This window comes from Monodon monoceros, unplaced genomic scaffold (assembly GCF_005190385.1).
Source record: "Monodon monoceros isolate NGI ecotype Baffin Bay Population unplaced genomic scaffold, NGI_Narwhal_1 Super_Scaffold_21, whole genome shotgun sequence".
Taxonomy (NCBI): domain Eukaryota; kingdom Metazoa; phylum Chordata; class Mammalia; order Artiodactyla; family Monodontidae; genus Monodon; species Monodon monoceros.
In genome coordinates this window covers 70084108-70094283 of record NW_021703778.1, presented here as the reverse complement: position 1 = coordinate 70094283, position 10176 = coordinate 70084108, and the positions used below count along the sequence as shown (strand labels likewise).

The 10176-nt window shown below is 40.9% G+C and overlaps 1 protein-coding gene across 7 annotated transcripts in view; it reads right to left on the bottom strand.

Annotated features, from left to right (window-relative positions):
- The window catches only part of IQCH (IQ motif containing H), a 210626-nt gene that overhangs the window by 98059 nt on the left and 102391 nt on the right, over window positions 1-10176 (bottom strand). For 5 of the 7 annotated variants that reach the window (XM_029236988.1, XM_029236989.1, XM_029236990.1 and 2 more), the window contains one exon: window positions 1-102. This exon is cut by the window's left edge and continues 450 nt beyond it. In XM_029236988.1, coding sequence (XP_029092821.1) covers window positions 1-102 — 102 coding nt within the window. Of the gene's footprint in view, window positions 103-10176 lie in introns of those variants that run through there. The other 2 variants (XM_029236994.1, XM_029236995.1) reach the window with 1 other exon arrangement.

Genomic DNA, 10176 nt, shown 5'->3' with positions numbered 1-10176 from the left:
TAAGAAGTCTGGGGCTGTCTTGTCTACAGCACCATTATAAATAAAAAAGTCATAATCCCATGGTGATTTCAGAGCCTTAGAAGGTGTTGTCACTTTCATGGCCTGTGGAAGGAAAGTGTCAGCAGAGATGAAATATAATTACAATCTACTATAAATGAACGGTCAAGACACACACTATCACATTATCGTTTATTACTTGATGGTGGGAGGATATGGATCCTAGTTCTAATACATACATGTCGTAATAGGAAAGTCAGGCTGTTATATAATCATAAAACTCGTTGCCAGAAGATATTTTAGAGGTTGCTCAAAGCTATTATCATTCTTATAAAAATGTAAGAAACTCATATAAAAATTATGCATTTAGTTCACTTTGATATGGTCAGCTGACCCCATAATCTCTATGATTTACTTTTTACACATGCATGGATGGAAGCATGTCACTGCTTTCTTGTTCGTAAGTTATCCACCAATCCTGAAAAATAGGATGAAGCCTTTCTTTGCAATCTCTGTGACGACTTCATATAAGCCCATCAAAGCTGTCCTGTTTTTCTGACTTTCTAACAGGTCATCATTTCTAGCATTTTGGAGTTCTTCTGCCACCTTCTTTGAATACCCAGGAGTGAGTTTTACAAAGAGCATTATGTTGTGTGTTATCACCCTTGCCACTTTTGAGGTTTCTCTTGTCATATGTTCTTTTATTCTTAAATCTGGACCCTTCTTAGGGACCTGTCCCCAGGCAGATAGAATCTGAAATCTCACAATTAAAACCAAGAAACATTTGCTTTTCACTTTGTTCCTATCTGTACTGATTGAGTTTTTTAAGTCATGAAACATACTACTTTTATTTTTAAATGTCAAGAGGGGTTCTCTAAGGATGGGACGATTGGGCAGTTTTTTTCTTCTTTATACTTTTCTGTATGAAAAAAACTGAATAAATGCTACTTAAAAATAAAATCAGAAGAGATTTGGACGACAACAGCAATATATGTCACACATACCCCTTTAAAAAAAAAGGAAAAGGAAATTTTATTGTGTCACTGTCCTCTGTGAAACTACTACATTTCATTATTGAAACCTCTGGCACTGGAAAAATAGACATTCCTCCCCATGGTCTAAATGATTCTAATGGCCTGAGGGGTGAGGGGCATAGATGTTTCAGGTCCTGCCTTCTCCTCAGTCAACCAGGTATCAACTTACAATGCTGATTGTTTCTTGCTTAGGGATTTAAGGAACAGATTGTCTTCAATATGTCAACATTTTCAGGTGTATAAGCCCATCTTTACCAGATTATAGGATTATATTGCTCTTTGCATTTTGAAGAGTTTTCACGGAACTCAAAGAAAAAAAAAAAAGACCCAGTTAATTTATCAATGACTATTGTTCCACAGCACTGTGTTGAGTATTACTATGTTAGATTGTTCATGCTTTGTCTTTACTAAACTATCTAAGAGAAAAACAAGCCAAGAGATATATTTACAATACAGCACAATAAGCAAACACAAGGGGAAAAAAAAAAAAACCACCTTCCTATTCTTTTTCTTTTCTTAGGTTCCAGACAGTGGAATAATTAATTAGACTGTCATCTCAAGTAAAAATGCTGAAAAGCAAGTGTTAAGTTTGAAAAGGGTAATTTCCTTGAACTTCAGAAGCAGACTTTTATAGCAGGGAGCTTTTGTGTACTTTTAAGAGTCATTATAGGCATAAGAACAATGGAGAAAGCCTTCTCTCCAAGACTCTAAGCCCTTTCTGAGCTAATCAAGGCTCCAAGAGAGAATGCAAACTGTTTGGTAGATGGAAACAAATTTCTTCTTCTTGGACAGGCAAGAGGGAGTTAGAGAAGCAATGCCTCCTTCTGCAGACATCAACCCTGGCAGCAGGAGCTGGAGCTCCTGGTAGAAGACAAGGGGCACACGTTCCAACAGCAACGGCCCTGTGGCTTTGTTTCCGCCTTCCTTCAAGAAGAAGATGGTGGGAAGGTTAGAATTCAGAGAAGAATGGCGGTGCTTCCTCAGTGAGAAACAGACATGCAAAATAATCACAGATGGACATGTATGGAGCTGGCTGGTCCTGCCAGTCACATGATTGATCCTGACAGCAAGACCCTGAGATTCCTATAGGAAGTGCAACTATGGACAGGAGATTCGCCAGAGGATCTGCTCTCCTTGGTAACGTTAAACTAGTTTTGAAATTTCTTTTCTTTACGGAGAGTCATGTGGAATTGGAGCAATCTTGGGGAGAAGTTTAGAAAGGAGAGGACTCTTAAGTCTCTCTTGGACAGTGCCCTTCCAGGGGGTAGGTCTAGGGCATTGACATACAACAGCAAATGCATTTAAGACCTTTTGAAAGGATAGCCGTGCAGTGGAAATGGGGTTGCTGAATTGAATGGTGGCTGTCTTAGAACAAAGGGATTACACCTCCCTACCTTCTTGGATGATATTCCAGTAAAGACCTGCTCTCAACGGAAAAATACTCTTGGACATCAAATAGACCACTCAGGCACGGGGAAGCTATGGGTTTGGAGTCAGCTAAAGCGTAACTGTAGTACATCTGTCATGGAGAATGCCACTCTTGGGAGCACTTTAGACTTAGAGCAAGAAAAGTCATGTCTCTCAAGAGAAAGCCTTCCCAAATTAAAGCAGTGCATCAGCATTGTGAGATCCACTGAGCAGGTAAAGACAAAGCTGCTTCACAGCCTGCTAGGAATAAGAGCCCTGATTAAAGGTCACGCCAGGCTTCAGGTTCTGGTTCCTTCTGCTATTCTTCCTTTACTATTTATCTCCATGAACTCGTCTACAATTATTTGCCTTCCTCCCTTCCCTTCCCTTCCATTCCCTTTCCTTCCTCCCTTCCTTCCTCCCTGCCTCTTTCACCTATTCCCTCCCTCCCTCCTTCCTTTCTTTCTTCCTTTCCTTCTCTCTCTTTTTGTCTCCTTCCTCCCATCCTCTTCCCCCCCCCTTCTCTTTTAAGATGTGCTGCACTCCTAATGCAGTGTTACTGACTCAGTAGCCACACTGTTTCCTTCTAGTGGGGATGGCTGTCTGTTGTGCCATCCGCATTCTCACCTGGTCCCTTTTGGGACACCTGCCACACCTTTGTGAGATGCCTGCACTTACTGATTGGCCCACACAGAGCCCAAACCTGTGGTCGTGGCCTAATTATTAGCATCCTGTTCTAACTAACTGAGTCAACTAGCTGAGAAATGCTCTTCTTCGTTTGCAAAGTATAATCACTAATTAGGTAACTTTGAGAGTTTATGGGGAAGTTATTTAGGAAAAATTCTCAGTCTAATACAAACACCAGAAAGGCAGGATAATGATTATACATGTAAGTCACAGATGTGAAGCAAAAACAGGCCCGGTATCAGCTTCTAAAATTCAGACATAGGGCTTCCCTGGTTGCAGAGCGGTTAAGAATCTGCCTGCCAATGCAGGGGACACGGGTTCGAGCCTGGTCCAGGAAGATCCCACATGTCATGGAGCAACTAGGCCCGTGTGCCACAGCTACCGAAGCCCACGTACCTAGAGCCCGTGCTCCGCAACAAGAGAAGCCACCGCAATGAGAAGCCCGCGCACCGCAAGAAAGAGTAGCCCCCGCTCCCCGCAACTGGAGAAAGCCCGCGTGCAGCAACGAAGACCCGATGCAGCCAAAAATAATAAAAATAAAGTAAAATAAAATTCAGACATAACTGCTGCAAAGAAAAAAATCCAGAAAACATGTATTTAAATCTAAGCTGAATGTATTTATGAAAAATGTTCTTTTCAAACATGTGGATAGCATGTGGATGTGGGATTAAATTGTAGCCAAGGATCTCTGAATTGGATATAAACGAGATCTCTTGGTGGTAAATGGTCAAGTATTTGGGATAATCCAACAACGATATCATCTTTAGAGAATGATTTGCCTAGAAGGATAGACTAAATCGCTTCTGAATCTATAAGCCGATGTTCAGTTTCTCAAACACCCAAACATATCCACTAGTAATTAACCTCAGCAATTCCATTGTGTGAAAAAGAATGGTTCTTCCTGCCATTATGGCTCTAGGGGAGAGCTTAGTTCAGAGTATGAGTGGAGTGACTCTCAAAGATGGAGAATTCATTACTCCCTGAAGACCAGGGATGCCATTTGTCTGTCCCATTCTTTAATATTTGCTGAGGGTCCACAATGTGTTAAGCTTTGTACAGAACAGACATCAAGACTTCAGCTTGTTAGATTTGTTTGAAAGATATTTACAATATTCAGGGACAATAGCTGACCTAATCAGGGTTCAGGGATTCAGCATAATCATAGTGCTGAATTTTAGAGCATGAAGGATCTTGAAGGTCACTGACCTCACTTTTAACTCAAATAGGATATTATGGGTCCAGGGAAATGAGCCTTGGCCTTGAAATCTGACTAACCCGGGATCAAGTCCAAGCTCTGCCACTATGTGCTATGTATTCTTGGGCAGCTTACCATGTGCTATAGACTGAATGTTTGTGTCCCCACAAGATTCATATGTTGAAGCCTTAGTCCCCAGAGATGGGGCCTTTGAGAGGAAATTAGGACATGAGGGTGGAGCCTTCATGATGAGACTAATGCCCTTATAAGAACAGACAAAAGAGGGATGATCTCTTTCTCTACCATGCGAAGATACAGCAAGAAGGCGGCCATTTGCAAACCAGAAAGAGGGTTCTCACCAGGACCCAACCATACGGGCATCCTGACCTTGGACTACCAGCCTCCAGAACTGTGAGAATTCAATGTTTGTTGTTTAAGCCACATGGTCTATAATATTTTGTCACGGCAGCCTGAGCAGACTAAGACAACATCCTTTCTGAAACTAAATGTTTCTCATCTGTACGAATGAGAGGTCCCTATAAAGTTGTGAAGATCGGAATATGTGTAAAGAATTTTTCACTGCCTTACTTCCAGTCCATGTGGTTATTACCATAGATGAGGAAACTGAGGCTCAGAGAGGTTAAGTGACTTACCAAAGATCAAACAGCTAGTTGCTATTCCCTGCCCCCATCCCACCAATGCCCACAGCCCTAACTGTCCAAAACATCCTATATGGCCCGTTACCAAGCTGTGCTCTCCTTCTCAGCCTTCCTTTTGCCATCTCCTTCATCAAAGTCAACCTGGCCTTGACTTGCTGTTCCTTTCTTATTTGAAAAGCAGTCTGTTAAGCTAACCCCTGTGAACATGCCAGAGAACCATGGTGTGGTGGCAAAGTGATGGATTTGAAGAAGTCTTGGGATCTAGGTTGTCACCACCTTCCTCTGTGGCCTTGGGAAGTCACTTCTCCCATGGGGTTTCAATTTACCTCAGGGCACTTCTAATTCTGACACCCTGTGTCTCTCTGACTTAAAGTGTTACCTCTGCAGTAGTATCTGTGTTTAATAAACTCCTGGAGCTAGTCAGACCATCACTTCAAAGGCAAACATCTCCAATAGGTTCACTTCATGTACCATGAAAGAGACCCAGGGATTTTTTTTCCTTTTCTGTTTTTTATATAGGAAACTCTTTTCTTGCAACTTGCAAACTACAATAGAGGAATAGCTGCCTGCACCAACTCTGTGTAAAGATGGTCATGGGGAGAGAACCCTAAAGAGGGATAGTCCAGTATTTTAGGGTCTGCAAATCAGCAGAACAGCTGTCAGTCTGTAGGACGTACAAACTGCATAACCCTTAAGGGTCAGTTAAAAGTGAGAGTCAGAGCCCTTAACCTTTATAAAGAGAATAAAAAACAAAAACAGAGAACTCATTGCGTTGACTGTAAAGGCAACTCATGTCAGCAGCAATCTTCTAGGGATAATTTCTGCAGTTGTTTTGAAAGGTATCTTTATTTAAATGAGTTTTCCTGAACTCTGAAACACTTCCTGAGGAGAAAAAATCCCCATCCCTGTTTGCATTCTTTTGGAACAAAAACATTCAATGGATCCAATTCTGGTTGAAGATCAAACAGAACAAAATCAGGAAGATTTTTTTAAATAGAGGGCGGCGTATATTTTCAGTCAAATGTAAAACTTCCTTTTCTAGAGACACGTTTCATTTCACTGCTGCATTGATTTCCTCTTTTCTGCTACCCTTCTGTTATTCTCTGTGAGAATGTGACATAGTTAAGGGCCAACTGGGACAATTATGATTGATGGGTAGCACCTGCTGGGGATATATGTACCTGATAAGGATGGGAATCAAAAGCAGCCTGGATTCCTAGTTTCCTGAGAAAAGACACACTCTCATTTTCTCTACAGGTAAAGGAAAAAGAGCAAGCCTTGAGAAGGACCTCTATCATCACCAAAGTAAAGCTTGACATGACAATTTTCTTGAGGAAAAATATGTGTACAGCAAGTCCGTTGGTCACAGATCACTGAACACTTGCAGAATTCTTTTTTTTTTTGCGGTACACGGGCCTCTCACTGTCGTGGCCTCTCCCGTTGCGGAGCACAGGCTCTGGACGCGCAGGCTCAGCGGCCATGGCTCACGGGCCCAGCCGCTCTGCGGCATGTAGGATCCTCCCGGACCGGGGCACGAACCCGTGTCCCCTGCATCGTCAGGCGGACTCTCAACCACTGCGCCACCAGGGAAGCCCACAGAATTCTTATAATACCCCACCTTGTCACACTCTCTATACCTACATATATAGTCTGCTTTATTTTAACTCATAGCACTTATCACTTCCTCACATAATATTAAAATAAACAACTTTCTGCCTCCCTTACTAGAATATAAATCCTAAGAAGTCAAAAACTTGATTTTTTTTGTTCACTGCTGTATCCCCAGTGCCTGGTACACTGCCTGACCCACCATCAGAGGTCAATAAAGATTAGTTGAATGAATGAATGAATAGTAAAATTTAGGCTCATAGCCACTTGGGCAGCATTTACAGCTCAATGCTGTACTATGATCATACAAATTATTTGTAAACTCATAGCTTCAGTTTTGGAGCACTAATAGAAAGTTTGGTTACTTGGATCGGAAAATGTCCATACCCTTTGACCAAAGAGCTCTATTGCTAAGATTTAGCCTAAATACAAAGATTTATGTACAAAGTTGAAAGATGTTCATGGCAGTCTTATTTATAACAGAGAAAAACTGGAAATTATTTACTTATTAATAATTATAATACTTATTAATAATTTGACATTTATAATTTAATGTCAACAGGATAATGGCTAAGAAAATTGTGGTATATTGTCAAGACAGAATATTACGTAGGCATTAAAATCTTTTATAGGGCTTCCCTGGTGGCGCAGTGGTTGAGAGTCCGCCTGTCGGTTCAGGGGACACGGGTTCGTGCCCCGGTCTGGGAATATCCCATATGCCGCGGAGCGGCTGGGCCCATGAGCCGTGGCCGCTGAGCCTGCGCGTCTGGAGCCTGTGCTCCGCAACGGGAGAGGCCACAACAGTGAGAGGCCCGTGTACCACAAAAAAAAAAAAAAAAAAAAAAATGTTTTATAAAGAGTTTCAAACCATATATGTAAAGGCTTATGATAAGCTGTTAGGTGAAAAGAGTAAAATGACAGTTGAATATACAGTATGATATCAACAAAGGGACATGCCAAAGTTTAAATAATGCCAAAGGGTATTATGGAAAAAATTTTTCTTGCATATCTAGGCATTTTTTTCTCCTTTCTGAAATTTTCTTCTCCTTCTGAACTTTCTAGTTCATCTATGGATGATCAGGTCATAATTTGATAAAAGACAGGGACACAGCAAAAAAATAAAAATTATCTTGTGGCTTATTGATAAGCTTTTTTCTGGTGTATGTAAGTATTGGGTTGGCCAAAAAGTGCCTTCAGTTTTTAAGTAAAAATAGACACATTTTTCGTTTTCACCAAGAACTTTATTGAACAATATAATCACCCTTTCGTTCCACCACCTTCTGCATTTTTCAGGCAACTTCATAATTCCATCTTCCCCCCAATTTTTATCTTTTTGAGCAAAAAACTGTTCCAGGTGCCTTTTACAGTCTTCCAGGAAATTGAAAATTTTTCCATTAAGAGAATTTTGTAAAGACCGAAATAAATGGAAATCTGAAGGTGCAATGTCTGGTGAATATGGCGGATGAATCAGAACTTCCCAGCCAAGCTGTAACGGTTTTTGCCTGGTCATCAAAGAAACATGCGGTCTTGGGTTATCCTGATGGCAGATTATGCATTTTCTGTTGACTATTCTGGATGCTTTTCATTGAGTGCTGCTTTCAGTTGATCTAATTGGGAGCAGTACTTGTTGGAATGAATGGTTTGGTTTTCCAGAAGGAGCTCATAATAGAGGACTCCCTTCCAGTCCCACCATATACACAACATCACCTTCCTTGGATGAAAACCCTCCTCTGTGTGGTTGGTGGTGGTTCATCTTGCTTGCCCCACAATCTCTCCCATTCCTCATTATTGTGCAGTATCCACTTTTCATCATCCATCACAATTTGTTTTAAAAATGGAACGTTTTCATTATCACATGCGGAAATATGGTCAAGGTTATTTTTGCTTAACTTACGTGGAGCCCAAACATCAAAGTGATGAACATAACGAAGCTGATGCAAATGATTTTCAACACTTGATTTGGATATTTTGAGTATGTTGGCTATCTCCCACGTGGTATAACGTTGATTGTTCTAAATTAATGTCTCGATTTGATCGCTATCAACTCAACTGGTCTACCCCTCAACCGTGGAGCATCGTCCAGTGAGAAATCTTCAGCATGAAACTTCGTAAACCACTTTTGTCATGCTCTATCAGTCACAGCACCTTCTCCATACACTGCACAGATCTTTTTTTGCGTTTCAGTTGCGTTTTTACCTTTCTTGAAATAATAAAGCATAATATGCTGAAAATGTTACTTTTTTTCTTCCATCTTCAAAATTAAAATGGCTACACAAAAATTCACCAATTTTGATAAGTTTTTTTTTAAATGCATGCTGATATGACAGCTGTCACAATACAATCTAACAAAATTGTTTCAAATGAAGTTAAAGACAACTGAGTGCTACTAGAGCCACCTTACAGAAAAAACAAAACGAACTTTTTGATCAACCCAATAAAATTATTAATCACATGCAATGAAAATTACAATTAGGGATTTCCTTGGTGGCGCGGTGGTTAAAAATCCCTGCCAATGCAGGGGACCCGGGTTCCAGCCCGGGTCTGGGAAGACGCCACATGCCACGGAGCAGTTAAGCCTGTGTGCCACAACTACTGAGCCCCCAAGCCACAACTACTGAAGTCTGCATGCCTAGAGCCTGTGCTCCACAACAAGAGAAGCCACCACAATGAGAAGCCTGTGCACAGCAACGAAGAGTATCCCCCGCTCACTGCAACTAGAGAAAGCCCACGCGCAGCAACGAAGACCCAATATAATCAAAAATAAATAAATTTCAAAATGTTAAAAAAATGTAGTTAGATGATGCTATGAAGCAAAAATAATTTTATAAAAATTTTTCTTGTCAATGCTATCTTGCAAGAAAAATTGTTTTGCAAATAAAACTGTTTAGTTTTAATTCACTTTGAAAGTTTCACGCCAAAAATGCATAGGTAAGGCTGACAATTTCTAATGAGTTAGAGAAAACAGAAAATGGCTTTAAAAGATGCTGCAGTTTTTCTTCTGTTTTCAGATTTTTTTTCCTCTTCTTTAAGTTGGTAAATTAAATGAGGTCTTATCATGGAAAGCGAGTCTAAAAGAGAAAATTAGCCTTGGACTTCCTTTTGAATCTCATCTTGTACCTCCAGTTTTTGAGTGCTAATGCTTGTCAAAGTACATACCTCACTCTCTTTAACCCTTTAGGCCAAGACAAGAAAGGAGACCAGCTTGTGATGGAAGCACAAAGCCAACCAGGAAGGCACTGTATACTCTTCAAGAAGTAGGCTTCTTCCCCCACTAGACGTGACAAGTCAAAGTCGAAACTGCTGCTAGAGATCACTTAGTGGTTTTCAAAGTATGTATTTTTAAGCCTGGAACACTTTGTTCAAAAACAACATAATTTGATGTTGAAGAGGTAAAACAGTTAACACAGCTGCTGTGGGTGAGAAGCCTAAAGCCCCACCTACTGGGAGCTTCTGCTTTTCTCCTTTACCTGGGGGCATCAGGGTGAGTGTCATAGGGGATGTGGAAGCTCCTTTAAAACAATGACCTGGTCTAATCTCCTCTTTATACAGGTAGGGGGGAAGGAGACTTGATGGGGCACTGATATGTTCA